The sequence below is a fragment of the Babylonia areolata genome, chromosome 15 (assembly GCF_041734735.1).
Source record: "Babylonia areolata isolate BAREFJ2019XMU chromosome 15, ASM4173473v1, whole genome shotgun sequence".
NCBI lineage: Eukaryota > Metazoa > Mollusca > Gastropoda > Neogastropoda > Buccinidae > Babylonia > Babylonia areolata.
Window position 1 is genome coordinate 18,823,312 of NC_134890.1, and position 16,211 is coordinate 18,839,522.

General features: G+C 40.7%; 1 protein-coding gene across 6 annotated transcripts in view; it reads right to left on the reverse strand.

Annotated features, from left to right (window-relative positions):
- The window catches only part of LOC143290459 (uncharacterized), a 110,824-nt gene that overhangs the window by 5,930 nt on the left and 88,683 nt on the right, over positions 1 to 16,211 (reverse strand). For 5 of the 6 annotated variants that reach the window (XM_076599911.1, XM_076599909.1, XM_076599913.1 and 2 more), the window contains exons 10-15: positions 13,673 to 13,729; positions 10,577 to 10,624; positions 8,971 to 9,044; positions 3,971 to 4,057; positions 2,761 to 2,931; positions 1,876 to 1,977 (exon numbers count right to left, since the gene is read on the reverse strand). In XM_076599911.1, coding sequence (XP_076456026.1) covers positions 1,876 to 1,977; positions 2,761 to 2,931; positions 3,971 to 4,057; positions 8,971 to 9,044; positions 10,577 to 10,624; positions 13,673 to 13,729 — 539 coding nt within the window. The remainder of the gene's footprint in view (positions 1 to 1,875; positions 1,978 to 2,760; positions 2,932 to 3,970; positions 4,058 to 8,970; positions 9,045 to 10,576; positions 10,625 to 13,672; positions 13,730 to 16,211) is intronic. The other variant, XM_076599912.1, reaches the window with a different exon arrangement.

Here is a 16,211-nt window from a genome sequence, read left to right on the forward strand (position 1 = left end):
TTTGATTGTAGCGGAGAGTGTCTTGCCCAAGTTACATTCCCACTGACCCAAGAGGGTTTTATTTAGGGCGGTCGGCGTTGGGGGTGGTTCTCTCAGGTTAACTAACCCCAAAGGCTGCAGCACTAAATTGATTAAATAAACATTAACTGATTGATTAAATGAAATTGGCTGATTGGTTAATTGATTAAATAAACATTGATTGGTTGATTGAGTGATTTGATAAATACGGAAACAAAATGACTGATTGGTTGATCGGTTGATTGAGTGATTTGATCAATACGGAAACAAAATGACTGATTGGTTGATTGGTTGATTGAGTGATTTGATAAATACAGAAATAAAACCAATTGATATATGAATATATGAATTCATTTTTGATAATAAATGAATAAAGGAATTGATTTTTTTTAAGAAAAAAAGAAAAAAAAAGATTACAAACAAATAAACCAATAAACAAAAACATACATACATACATACATAATACATATATGCATACATACATACATACATACATACATACATACATACATACATACATACATACATACATACATAACTAACTGACAAACAATTAAAGGAATAATTTTGTTTTGTAATGAATCGTCGTATAAATTGATAACTGAATGAATAAATGAATGAATTATCATGCAATGACATCATATAAATAAATAAATAAACAAATAATACATATAAGTAAACTTTCCTATTAGAAACTACCCCCCTTTGTACGTGTTTATTCAAGCTAACAAAACAAGGAAGAAATGGTTCTGGGCTTGCCTTTGCTGAACACCTTCTCTCCACTGTGACTTGTGGACGTTCTATCTTAATAGTCCCATGTCATACACAACCTAGAACCCGCACAGCTCAACGCAAGGGGAAAACCCAACACATTCAGGAATAATATATCTGGAACATGGACTGAAAACGGGGCATTCCTTTTCCCAGCGCTGTGCTTTTGACACTTCACTGTGTCTAGTGAAGGAGACCCCTCAGGGCTCTCAAGACGATTGAAGCAGCTATGTGTGAGTCTGGTTATTTATGGAGTCTGGTTGAGTCATACAACCTAGATCACTGGGCGTAAAATTAATTCATTATAATTCATGAGCTTATACTGCGCTGAATTCATGTTTACCAATCTGTGCTTCTATTGAATGATGGAAACTTTGTTGTTCTGCGGATGAAATGCTTATATTTTTTTTAAACATGTCTCCTTTTTATATCTGCAGATGAATTAACAATATGTACCATATTCCTTTTTAGAGATGATAAATTGTTCTTGCATCTTGTAGGCGGTAGTGTCTTTATTTTTTTAACATGCCGCCTTTTTACCTGTAAATGAATCAACAATATGTGTGTATTCATTTTTAGAGATGATAAATTGTTCTTATATCTTGTAGGCAGTAGTGGTTTTTTGTTGTTGTTGTTGTTGTTTTATTATTCTGACATGCCGCCTTTTTACCTTCAAATGAATTAACATGTCTATATTCTTTTTTAAAGACGATAAACTGTTCTTGTATATGGTAGGCGGTATTGTCTTCATTTTAACATGCCGCCTTTTAACCTATAAATGAATCAACAATATGTTTGTATTCCTTTTTAGAGATGATAAACTGTTGTTGTATATTATAGGTGGTATTGTCTTTATTTTAACATGCCGCCTATAAACGAATGAACAATATGTCCGTGTTCCTTTTTAGAGATAATAAATTGTTCTTGTATCTTATAGGCGGTAGTTGGGATTTTCTTCTTCTTTTTTAACATTCCGCATTTTTACCTGAAAATGAATCAACAATGTGCTAATGTTCCTTTATAGAGGTGGTATTTTTTTTATATTCTTTGTATGGTGCAGGCCACACCAGAGTCAGTGCCACTCACCAGTTCGATCTGCCAGAAGTAGCCGTCAGGAAACCGCTTGCCTGACTTGATCATCTCGAACACCGCAGCCTTCTTGTGCGTGCCCAGCACCCCTGTCTTTGGCTGCACACACAGTTCAAGTTCATTCCTTTAGTTTCCTCTTCTTTCATTCCATCCCTTACATTCCTGGTGTTGATGCCTGCAGGCTGGATGGTGCCCAGGCGGCTGATCCATATGCTTGCGGTATGCTCTGTTGCTCGGGTTCTGCCATACAGCTGCCACCTTTGCCTGCGTGTAGTTGTGCAATGGGCTGTTGAAGTGTTGACCTATAGGGTCACTGTAGTTCAGCCGCACTGAGCGAAGGTGCTCTGAGAAACGCTCATTTAATGACCGGCAGGTCTCACCCACATAGAGCTTGTGGCACAGAGTGCAGGTCAAAATATACACAATGTCCGTTGACTTGCAAGTGTAATACATACCATAATCTCCTTTACGCACTCAACATAGCAACACGCATGCATCATAATCTCTGTCATGTTGCAAATCAAGGTCTTCACGGTGAACTGTAGTCTTTGGTTCTTTGGTACACGCGCACCTCAACACAGCAATTCACACAACTGAAGCCGTAACCTCCGTCACGCACCCAACACAGCAACTCACACGCAACACAAACTTTGTCATGTGGGAGATGAAGTTCTTCAAAATGCACTGTAGACTTTGGTACACACGCACTCGACACAACAATGTGCACGACCCATAACCTCTGTCACACACTCAACACAGCAGCACACACACACACATCATAATCTCTGTCTTTTTCATGATGCACTGCGGTTTTTGGTACATACGCACTCAACACAAAAACACACACGCACCATAACCTCTGTCTCAACAGCACACACGCACCATAATCTCTGTCATGTGGTAGATGAAGTTCTCCATGACGTACTGCAGTGTCTGGTACATGCGCACCCTGTCCTGGTCGTTCAGACGTGACCGCTCCCCCATCACCTGCGTCAGATCCTGGGCCCCGCTTCCAATGACGTCACTCAAAACTGGGTAGATGTTTCCATTGGGCTGAAACACACGTGCAGAAAGGATTTCCTTTCAACCCCTTTCTCTCCCTCCTTTACCTTGATGGATAAAACGAATTGATAAACTGAAGATACTTCAATGGCATTACATTTCTACACCCCTTCCATATGATACATTTTATTAAGTGAAGTATACTGAGATGATGATACAGAAAAAATAGGAGTTCCTTTCTACACCACTCTCCTCACTGTCTGGAATAAAATAACTTGATGCAGATATCCCAACGGGATTTCCTTATTACCCTTTTCAATAGCGTACCGAAAGGAAATCTTCTACTGAAGATATATAATCGGGCTTGCCTTTCATTTCCCGTCTCTATTGCCCATAAAATAAAATATAAACATAAATTGGGGTTATCTGAAGAAAGAATGGCTATATGGGTGTCTCCAGTATCCATTTACATTCCCCCCCTCTCTTTCGCATAAATTATGAATTCCAAAAATGAAAAAAAAAAGACTATAGGAATGCCTCTAGCTGCTGAAAGAGAATTACTTATAATGTGTGTTGGAAATAGAGAGTGCTTGAACAGTCCCTCTCAAAAGTAAGCAAAGCACATCGTCTCTGTCTGTCTGTCTCTATCTGTGTCTGTAGTTGCTGTTGGTGTAGTTTTTGTTGTTAGTGGTGGTAGTGATGGTGTTGCTAGTGTGCGTGCGTGTGTGTGTCTGCGCGTGTGTGTGCGTGTGTGTCTGTGTGCGTATGTGTGTGTGTGCGTGCGTGCGTATGTGTGTGTGTGCGCGTCTGTGTATGTGCGTGTGTCTGTGTGTGCGCGTGTGCGCGAGCGCGCGCGCGTGCGTGCGTGTGTGTGTGTGTGTGTGTGTGTGTGTGTGCGTGTGTAAGTATTATGTGTGTGTGTGTGCGTGCGTGTGTAAGTATGTGTGAGTGTGTGTGTGCGCGTGTGTGTGTGCGTATGTGTGTGTGTGTGTTTGTGTGTGCGCGCATGTGCACGCGCGTTCCTTTTCATTTCTCCCCCGTCTCCTCACTCTTTCTTCATTTCTCTCGCCTCACTCTTGCAGATACTCACATTCAGGTAGATTCTATGCAAGGCTGCAACAATCTCCTTGAGAATGATCCCGAACAGAAAGACACTGCTGGGCCGGTTGCCTCGATTCTGTGCGTTGGGGGGGAAAAAGGAGATACAGAGTCGTCAGTGTGATAAATACTTCCACACAAATAAAACCACGGATGCTGAGCTTTTGACAATAACCTATCAACCACTGATAGACCGGATGCCAGCTCCGAAAGGTGCACGTGTTTTTTTTTTTTTTTTTTGTTTATTCCATCGTGCAAATTTTGAATAAATTATGATTTGATTTTATATAACGCCCACTCTTAAGTAGGGCCCTAGGCGCTTTACAAATATGGGTAAAACACGCACACAAAACACACACACACACACACACACACACACACACACACACACGCACACACACGCACGCACACACACACACACACACACACACACACGCACGCACGCACACACAAACACAGACACACACATACACATACAGAGAGAGAGAGAGGGAGAGAGAGAGAGAGTAAGAGAGAGAGAGAGGTGGGGTCTGAATTATACGTTTCATAGAAGATGATGCTAATCATAAGAATATCAACGATGGAAACAATGAGCAACAACATAATAATGCACGAAACCAGATCACTCTGTGTGTGTGTGTGTGTGTGCGTGTGCGTGCGCGCGCGCGCGCGCGCGTGCGTGCGTGCGTGCGTGCGTGCGTGCGTGTGTGTGTGTGTGAGTGTGTGTGTGCGTGTGTGTATGTGCGTGCGTACGTGCGTGCGTGCGTGCGTGCGTGCATATATACACATATATACACACACGCACGCACGCACACATCCACACACATGCATTGATTTGCTTTATTCACAGAGTAAAAAACAAACTATAAACAGTTATACTTACAACCATTTGTTCACAGCAAACAAAATTCAAATGTGATCACACACACACACACACACACACACACACACACGGGCACACAGACAAACACAATCATGTACACATACAAACAAACACATACACTCAACTCACACGCGCACATACAAACTCAGATAATACGCACCGCATCACACTAAAGTACTTATCAAAGACGACATTGTTTATGGACTGGTACAACACAAACGTTTATTCACAACATTCGAAATTAAGGTAACTAAGGTATGATCTCTCTCTCTCTCTCTCTCTCTCTCTCTCTCTCTCTCACACACACACACACACACACACACAAATGTGCGCGCGCACGCACACACACAGAGTGCAGGCAATTACACAATAAAGATAAAATAACTGTGCATGCCACAGAACTTGAATAAGCGAGCAATGCTCAAGTGCTGACATTTCAAACAAAAGTGTGAACGTGCACAAATGACTCAAGACTCACACAAACAAAAGAGAGCCCCCCCCCCCCCCCCCCCCGCACCCCCCACACCCCCAAAAAAAGAAGAAGAAGAAAAAAAAACAAGCAAAAAAACTAAAACCAATCAGCAACTAACACAACACTGTAAATCTCTAACAATGCGCTGTGCATCTAAAACAAACAAACAAAAAACAAAACAACAACAAATAAGCAAACAAAACTGCACATAATCAGCAACAAAAACAGCGTATTAAAACCCAAACAAAAGCGTTGTGTATCAAAACAAAACAAAAAAAACAAAAACAAAACAAAAAAAAAAAAAAATCACAAAAACGCCATTGTATATATTGCTGTGAGAATCTCTTACGGAGTACGCATTCAACGAAAACATTACGTTTCAATGCAGTGCGATGCTACATATGCGTGCAAAAACTTCAATCATATAATACAGGTAGTGCGATCTAGAGGGATATATTCCGAGCAGGAAATAAGTATAAACTCATAATAGCTCATACTGAACGCACGATCCTATGTCAGATACTGAATGGTTCATTGCTTTTCATTGCATTTCTTGTCAACCTGTCGACATACTTAAGCAAGACGATATTTGTTTGCTTGTTTGTTTTAACTCTCTCCATACGAACGGCGAAAGAGACGACGTTAACAGCGTTTCACTCCAGTTACCATCATCAAATATATATATATATATATATATATATATATATATATATATATATATATATATATTGCAAGCGGAAGGCTCTCATACTGAAGAGGTGAATGTTGACCAAGAATACCACAATTCTGACGACGGAAGCTAAAGGTTGGGTCATTCAGACACCCACTGGACATCCGAGGGGTCTGTGTAGAGGAGAAGAGAGGACTGGCCGTACTGAGTGAGTTAATATCAACAGAGCAATACAGAAAAAGGGGAACCTGGCTATTTGTATTATACTAACATCGTTGTTTTTTTTACTTAAGGAGTATAATTTTGTCTGGAACTATATGATCTTCTGAATATCACAAGAATGACTGATGTGTCAATTCTTTTCCAGTGGTGAAGTGCAATACATATATGACGTATATTTGAAGAACAATGAAACTTTTGATTGGTACCAGTAACATTGTTCTTTTATTCTTTTTATTGTCGTACTGTGCAGATTCGGACGGATGGCATTGCTACAAATACTTTCATTATTTCTAGATACCTTTTTTATTCAATAAAAAAAACCCAAACTTGTTCAAATGACCGATAAACAGACCCACGTATATGTACGATTAGCATTATGCTTCAAAACAATATATACAGACTTACCTTCACTACAGAACAAAGACAATGGAAATTGTTCCTGCAGATTGTATTAAACAAAGCCAAAAAAGAAAGAAACAAACAAACAAACAAAAACAACTACTGCAAATCTTAGTAGAAAAGAATATAGAAACAATATGAGGGGTTAATGTGAGTGTTTTACTGACTGGCTGACAAACAGGAGTAGAGAGAGAGAGAGAGAGGGAGGGAGGGAGGCAGGGAGGGAGAGAGAGACAGACAGACAGACAGACAGACAGAGACAGAGAGACGGGGAGAGATACAGAAAGACAGACAGACAGACAGACAGACAAAGAGACAGACACTGACACAGACAGGAAGAGACACAGAGACAGAGGAATGGGGGGCGGGGGTGGTTAGTTTAACCAGGAACAAACATGCAGTTAGCTGTTCAATCACTGGTTTTTGTTTGGTTAGAAACTACTCACCGCCCACACAAAAAATCACACCTAAAAAGTATTATGTATATCACTTATAACCAATATACAACCATCTACACCAAACTGCATGGCATCTATCATACCATCATCCACACCAATCAACAGAAACCAGAAACACGTAAAAAATCAAAAAAAATCACAATACTCTACACCTTCAACTACATCTCCAACAGAAAGTAATACGTTTGGGAAAAAAATGGTTAAAATCAAAAGGTGCTGATTTAGTGTCGATACAAGCAAGTGCTGCCAATACAGAGCAAGAGCATTCTACACATGAAGAAGGAAGGCCTCGGAACTTACGTGTGTCATTGCAGAACTGACTTAGGGGGTCTAAACATGCCTCTGAACCTGTTTTGAAGACTTGTAAGCATACTTAAAAACCCTTCACTGCCACGGGGAAAAAAAAAACCCAGTAGAAAGAGGTGTTTCAAGTCATACATCATTATCCAAAGCAATTAGCCAAAACCTGAGAAACCGTTCTGAAGATGTACTGCTCTAGATCAGATATGTTAATTTTCAGCCTTCAAGATATATCTACCTTGTCATGGGGTTTTAATGTCTTACGACATACTCATGATGGGGAATTAAAATAGTCTTCAGTGTTGTTCACGTTATGTAACGCTGTAAGCATGCTGTCTTTTCCATCAGATTTATGATGGTGAAGTAAATATAGCCTTCTGTAAAAACATCGGTGTTGTCCACGTTATGTAATGTTGTAAGCATGCTGTCTTTTCCATCAGATTTATGATGGTGAAGTAAATATAGCCTTCGATAAGAGCATCCGTGTTGTAAGCATACCGTCTTTTTCAACAGATTTATGACAATGAATTAAATACAGCCTTCAATCAGAGCATCAGTGTTGTTTATGTTATGTAACGTTGTTTGCACACTGTCTTTTCCATCAGATATATGACGGGGAATTAAATACAGCCTTCTATAAGACGATCAGTGTTGTTCACGTTATGTAACTGTACCACAAGGTGAACAAAGTGTCAAGGTAAAAATTTATGAATCACCCCATTGTTCAGTGGATCAGGTGCTACAGTTTAATCAGGAATTGTATTGACTTTGTCTGCGGAAGGTGACTTCAAACAAAGAAACAAATTAATACTTATGCCGATAATGTTTGAAAATTTTGTTTCTTAACAGAAGGGTATCCGGAATACTTCGTATTTTTAGTTCCTTTTTTCACTCTACATTTTTTTCTTTCTCGTTATCTTTTTTTTTCTCCATAGTTTTAAAGTAAATCGCTTTTCATACTAACACGTGTGTCTTCCCCCCGCCCTTTTTTTTACTTCTAACTTTATTGTATTGAAGTATATTGTACTGTACAACTTTTGTTGTTGTTTTTTTCTGTTTCCTATTAGTGCCAGGTTTTATAGCAAAATGCTGCAATGCTTCCGACAGAGTGTCCAGACGCCTGTGTCGTATTTCTTTTCTTTTTTTGTAACGTTGCTTTGCTGTGCTTACTTTATAATAATACGTTATTTCGAACAAAATTACCATCCACTAAATCAGTAACATTTTCCTTTTTTCGTTTTTGATTTTGCTTGAGATAACTTTTGTTCACATTTCTATTCTTTCGATTTCAGTTCATTTGTTTCCAATAGGAGTGCTGCTCACTCAAACCTGTCTCCCTGTTTCTTTCCTTCCTCTAATTTCCATAAACATTTTTTCGTTCATTTGTTTATTCATTTATTTACTTATCATTTGTTTGTTTGTTTATTGATTATTCAACAACATCTTCTTCGTATTTTTAGTTACTCGTATTTATCTACTTTATCAATTCTTTTTGTGGAGGAGGGGGAGAGGGGTATCGCATTTTGCTGAGGAAATTAGCAGTGGGAAAAGGGGGTGTGTGGCCTTCCTTCTTGCAGAGTTAGTGTACCTTTTTGGCCATGGCCCTGAGACAGGCTATGAACCAAGCGGCCCAAGAGATGTGACGTAACCGACGCATCCCCTCTGCAACAGAGCAACATACAGATCGATCCATGAAAATGGCTGACACATTCATTGCTGATGCAGTTGCTGTTGTTGTTGGAGATTTTTTTGCGTGTGTTTGTTTTTATATAACTTTTTGTTTTCAAACTTCCATTTTCATAATGCATAGACAATTGACATAGATACACATATAAGAAAAAAAAGGACAAAATGGACATTACACCCAGAAACTTCCATTTTCATAATGCATAGACAATTGACATAGATACACATATAAGAAAAAAAAAGAAGGCAAAATGGACATTACACCCAGAAGGAAACCAAAAATGAAAAATAAACCAAACATTGTGACACATATATACATAGAAAGTATTCAAAGCAAACCAACTGTGAATAAGTCCGTAAAATCATTTAGATAAGTCATCAAATATGTGGAAAAAATACATATATCCGTTCCACCCAAAATGTACCATTGGGATATATCTCATCGTATTGGTGCAGTTGTTGTTATTGGTGTTGGTGTCTTTGTGTTGCAGTTGTTGGTGGTGGATGTTGTTTCTGTTGTTCGTGTTACTATTTGCTTTAACACGTGTGTTGACATGTAAGACTATCACAGCTACTGTCAATGTTGGTGTTGTGACTGCAACTTTAAAAAAAAATTCAGACCCTTGGCTTTTTTTCAAATGGGACCTGGGTTCACAGGTACTTCACGTTTGAATTATACTGGTCTCATATTGGTGTTCTTTTGAATGGAGTTTGTGATGATGTGATCCGCCCTTCGGGGAAACACGCATTCACATTCACATACACATAATTACATAATCGCATGGACGCATGCACCCACGGTCACATACACACACACCCAAAAATTCGCACACACGCATGCACGCATTTGCGCTTCACTCAACAGCACAAATTCGCACGCACGGACCTGTACACACATACACACACGTATGCAACACACACAGACACACACACACACACACACACACACACACACACACACACACAAATACACACACACACGAACGCATGCAATACTCTCTCTCTCTCTCTCTCTCTCTCTCTCACACACACACACACACACACACACACACACACACACACACACACACACACACGCGAACGCATGCAATACTCTCTCTCTCTCTCTCTCTCTCTCTCTCTCTCTCACACACACACACACACACACACACACACACAAAATTCGAATAACACAGGACATATTCCTAGTCAGGTGATGCTAACAGATGATGAATATATACAAACAAGATTGGGAAAATTTGTTTATGAATGCTGCTGCAATTTACTGCATTAACTGATTGATTAATTGTGTGTTTTTCATTCGTTCATTCATTTACCATTGCACTTGTGTCTTATAAACCTTACGGTTTCATGACAATAAAATCTATTCTATTCTATTCTATTCACACACACACAAACACACACACACACACACACACACACACACACACACACACACAGAGAGAGAGAGAGAGAGAGAGAGAGAGAGAGAGAGAGAGAGAGAGAGTACCCAACAGAAAAAAACTTACTGGGCCCAGGAAAAGGGTATTTGCTTCTCACCACGTCTGTTCGAACGACTGAAAACATGGGAAGAAATGTACATATATTACAAAATAAACCTTTGTTATTTTACTCCTTGAACAAACAACAACAACGAAACAAAACAGCAAAACAAAAAACTCCGACTAACATGACAGAAATAGTCACGCAGCAACAAAACACTGCGCTCTCTGTCCCCTCCTCCTCTGTCTTTGGCTTCATCTCCTCTCTTTCCTCACACACACACACACACACACACACACACACACACACACACACACACACACACACATTCGCGTGTGTGAACACACACACACACACACACACACACACACTCTCTCTCTCTCTCTCATACATTCGCGCGCGCCATGAACACACCAACACACACCTACACACAAACATGTACACAAATACATACATTTTCGTGCGCGTGCACGCACGCAAACGCACCCCCCTACCACCCTTTGTCTTTGGCTTCATCTCTTCTCTTTCCTCACACACACACACACACACACACACACACACACATTCGCGTGTGTGAACACACACACACACACACACACACACACACACACACACACACACACACACTCATACATTCGCGCGCGTCGTGAACACACCCACACACACCTACACACAAACATGCACACAAATACATACATTTTCGTGCGCGTGCACGCACGCAAACGGACCCCCCTACCACTCCTCCCCCTCCACCTCCAACCCCCCACACACATACAGAGAGAGAGAGAGAGAGAAGGAGGGAGAGAGAGAGATCACAGGCTACACCATATAAAACACACGTGGGTACAGATACAGACACGCGGGAACATTATCAAACTTACAAGTCACAAAGTAATAAGCTGATCACACGAGCCTCCTTACAACGCGCCTGATCGTATACTCACTGTCTCCGTGCTGTCCTTCCAGATAAGCCCTTCACTTTGTCATGACACAGTTGGTGTGATTTAGAATAGCTGACCTGAACTGTCAAGTCAACGCTTCCCAGTTTCATTTATAGTTTCAATTTCTCGAGGAGATGTCACTGCGTTCGGACAAATCCATATTATCATACGCTACACCACATCTGCTAGGCAGATGCCTGACGAGCGGCACAACATAACCAAACACGCTTATTAGGCCTTCAGTGCATTATATATACATATATTATACAGGGCGAGAGTGGGATTCGAACACAGACCCTCACGAACACTCTATCGGTAGATAAGCGTCTTCACCACTCTGCCACCTCCTTCCTTGTAAATTATCACTGGAGCTGAATAGGTCTACACTAATTCAGCTTTATCCAGCGGTAAAGAAGAAAAAAATAGGAGAAAAATAAAACAACAAACAGAAAAACAAACAAACAAATAAGTAAACCAATAAGTTTATAATTAGATTTCGCTGACTGAATCTGCATTCCGTCACTGCACTGACGCTCAAGAACTGATCCAAAACAACAGAGGAGGACAGAAAATGGATAGGATCCAAACATGATTGGCCGCATCGTTTCTTTCATTTGGTTGTATCTATGTTATAAATGTAATCACAAATCTGCCCCTTCCTATCTCTGTGGCTGCCTCCACCTCTACACTCCATCTCGCCCTCTACGATCGGCTTCGGATCCACTATGTTTACGCATACCCAGATTCAAACACTCCGCTGTCGGAGGCCGTTCTTTCTCTGTCTCTGGGCCTTGCATTTGGAATGAACTTCCTCTTTCGCTTCGTCAGGTCTCCGCACTCAGCTCTTTCAAGTCTGGCCTTAAAACCCACCTCTCCCCAATGTAGCCTCCCTCCTCTACCTCTTCCTAGTCTTCAGTTTCTTCTTCAGTTTTAGAGTTATGCATGCGTGTGAATGACTGGTGTGAAAGCGCTTTGATTTGTTTCTGCACAAGATTCAGCGCTATATAAATGCTATCATTATTACTATTGTATTTTACTTCTAAGGTGTGTTTTGTCACAACGATAAAGAAATAGAAGGCCAGGAAAAGAGAAACAGGTGCAAAGAAAAGACAGAGATGGGGCCAGGTAAAGAGAAACAGGTGCAAAGAAATGACAGAGATGGGGCCAGGTAAAGAGAAACAGGTGCAAAGAAAAGACAGAGATGGGGTCAGGAAAAGAGAAACAGGTGCAAAGAAAAGACAGAGATGGGGCCAGGTAAAGAGAAACAGGTGCAAAGAAAAGACAGAGATGGGGCCAGGTAAAGAGAAACAGGTGCAAAGAAAAGACAGAGATGGGGCCAGGTAAAGAGAAACAGGTGCAAAGAAATGACAGAGATGGGGCCAGGTAAAGAGAAACAGGTGCAAAGAAATGACAGAGATGGGGCCAGGTAAAGAGAAACAGGTGCAAAGAAAAGACAGAGATGGGGCCAGGTAAAGAGAAACAGGTGCAAAGAAATGACAGAGATGGGGCCAGGAAAAGAGAAACAGGTGCAAAGAAAAGACAGAGATAGGGTCAGGAAACAGGTGCAAAGAAAAAGACAGAGATGGGGCCAGGTAAAGAGAAACAGGTGCAAAGAAAAGACAATAACAGAGATAGGGGTATGTCCGTGAGAGACAGACAAAATCAAATGCTCGGTGTATATATTCCTTTCTGCAGTTTGCAGCATCGTCTTGGTGTGTAAAAAAAATCCTTTCTCTCTTCTATGTTCTCGTGCGGTGTTGTATGCTATTTCAAAGTATTGTAAATGTATCCTTTCAAGCGAAGCGCTTACAGCCCATCATATAAAGAGTTTGTGCAATATAAGCAATATCTTCTTCTTTGGTTTATTTTTCTTCCTCTTCTTCTTCTTCTTCTTCTAATTACTAAACAGAAAGGAAGACACTATGAAAGACAGAAGGAGACAGAGATAGAGAGAGGGCTTGCAGTCAGGCATACAGGGCGAATACCCCACAGAGAGAGAGAGGGGGGGTGTGGGTGGGAGGATGGCAGAGAAACAGAGAGAGACAAATAGTCGGAAAGAAAGAAACGCAGACAGAAACAGAGATAGAGAAGTGAGACCGAAAGAAGCAGTGACAGACACAGAGGAACAGAGACAGCCAAAGAGAGACAGACAGACAGACAGACAGTCAGAATCGTACGTACCGCTGATGGGCAAGTTATTTGGAGCCTTGTTGGAACTTGGCTGTTTTCGGACTCTCGCTGTCCACACATCATCAGTACAGGTTACAGTTACAGTGCATACTAACACAATGGACGAACGAAAGACTAGAAAGAGAGAAGGAAGGAAGGAAGGGAGAAAGAAAGGGAGAAAGGAAGGAAGGAAATGTTCTCATGGCAATAGTAATCACAATTTTGACGAAAGAATAACATGGAGGAAGGGAGAAAGGAAGGCAGGAAGGAAAAAAGGAAGGAATAGAGGAAAGAATGAAGAGAGGGACATAAGAGGGAAAGAAGAAAGGAACGAATTTCCACATAGCAACACTCATCACAGGTCAGTTTGGGAGCACAATAAATGGGCAAAACAATAGGAAGAAAGAGGGAAAGAAGAAAAGAACGAATTTCCACATGGCAACGCTCATCACAGGTCAGTTTGGGAGCACAATAAATGGGCAAAACAATAGGAAGAAAGAGGGAAGAAAAGAAGGAAGCAAAGAAGGAAGAAAGAAGTAACTGTTCACAATTGCATGAATGGACGAACGACAGGAAGGAATAAAGGACCCTCCACACAACACCACCAGTAATAGCCACCTTTCGTGCAAGAGAACATGACGAACGAGAGAGAAAAAAAAAGAAGACAAACAGAAGAATAAAGAAAGGAAGAAAGAAAGAAAGGGACCGTCCAAATAGCAGCACTGCTTACAGATAACTATGGTGCAAAATAACACGAATGAATATACACAAGAAAGAAGAAAGAGTTTCAGTTTCAGTTTCAGTAGCTCAAGGAGGCGTCACTGCGTTCGGACAAATCCATATACGCTACACCACATCTGCCAAGCAGATTCCTGACCAGCAGCGTAACCCAACGCGCTTAGTCAGGCCTTGAGAGAAAAAAAAGGTGAATAAATAATAGATAAATACATTTTAAAAAAAAAACAACTACTACCACTACTAATAATATGTATAAGGCGCAAAAACTTGATGATGTCAACTATAAGCGTACATAAATAAGTAAATAAATAAATAATAATTATAATATAAAAAAGGTAGTAATAATAATAATAAATAAATAAATACCTATTCATCAAAATGAAGAAAGAAAGAGAGGGAAAGGAAGGAGGAAGGAAGGACCGCCCACATAGCTGAAATTAATGTTAGCTTTCCAGCTGAACAACATGAACAAGTGAAAACAATGTTAGGGGGGATGAGGCAGATGAAAAGGAAGAACAGATAGAAAGAACTATCAACACAGCAACACACTGTAGTTACCTTTGATGCTCAGGAATGAATGAAAGAAGAAGGAAGAAAAGAAAAAAAATAAAGGATAAAGAAAGGAATGAACGCAGCAAAGAAGAAATCTGTTGTGACAAAAATGAGTAATAATACAATACAATACAATACAATACAAAGGAAGGAAAGAAGGATATGTCACTTTGGACGAGACTTTCTTTTTACCTATTCACCAAAATGATGAAAACTCCATGTATCCAGTTTACAGTGTTACACTTGGAAAGAAATAAAAAAGTAGAGGAGAAAAAAAAAACATAAATGGGAAAAGGGATAGCAATAACGAAAAAACAACAACAACAACCTATCAACACAACAGCAGCAGGTCAAAAACATGGGCAGTCTGTACATCACAGAGATAAGGAAACGAAACATACAAAACTGCGATACATGTTCATAATAAACCATGGTAAAATCCTCTTTGTTAAAGATACTGAGAGTAATGCTGCAGGAACAGTCTGCCAACTTCAAGGGTTTGTGACTGTCGACATGTCACGGTTCAACCCGTCTTGATTTGATGGAGTCTCCCGTCGGACCGACGGATGAGTAAGCAGGCAGGCTTATCTGTCGGTGTGTATCCCCATACGGGAGAAGAGGCCGATTCTGGATGCGCAGCACTTCCCACAGGTGTTGCAAGGGAAAACGTCTCCAGAAGTACCGACATTAGTCTGGTTGCCTGACCAGCACAGGTGACTTTTTTTGTTTGTTTGTGAAGAGGAGTTGTGCAGTCCCTTCCCCACTCTCTCGCCTACCGACGCTCAGAGTCCCACAGGTGCAGATACTGCCACGTGTAGAACGGTCTCGGCAGGTGCAGGTTTTTTCTTCGGAGTTCCGTCTCCTAGGAGGACTTCCAGCCAAGGATAAGAGCTCCCCTGCCCTTTGGTCATCCTCTTCCGCCTTCACAGCCGTTGGGAAAGGTTTCCTCCTCCGCCTGGTCCGTCGTTGGGAGACTTCACATGCGGCAGGTAGTACTGGGTTACATGGTACCTGTAGCAAGGGCTATGGTCTTGATTTAAGTGCATGCAATTTACACCTTGAATACTGTTGACAAGCGAAAGCAGAAACAAACAAAACAAATCAACCAAAAACATTAAAATGACACCATATTCCAAAAACAAACAAAGTTATATTCAGTATTTCTGTAGGTGTCTCAGGTCTGAGATAACATTGTCATCTGGAGAACGTTTACGCCATATCCAAAATTGACATGGTTCGATGGGTGTCATGGAGCCAAATT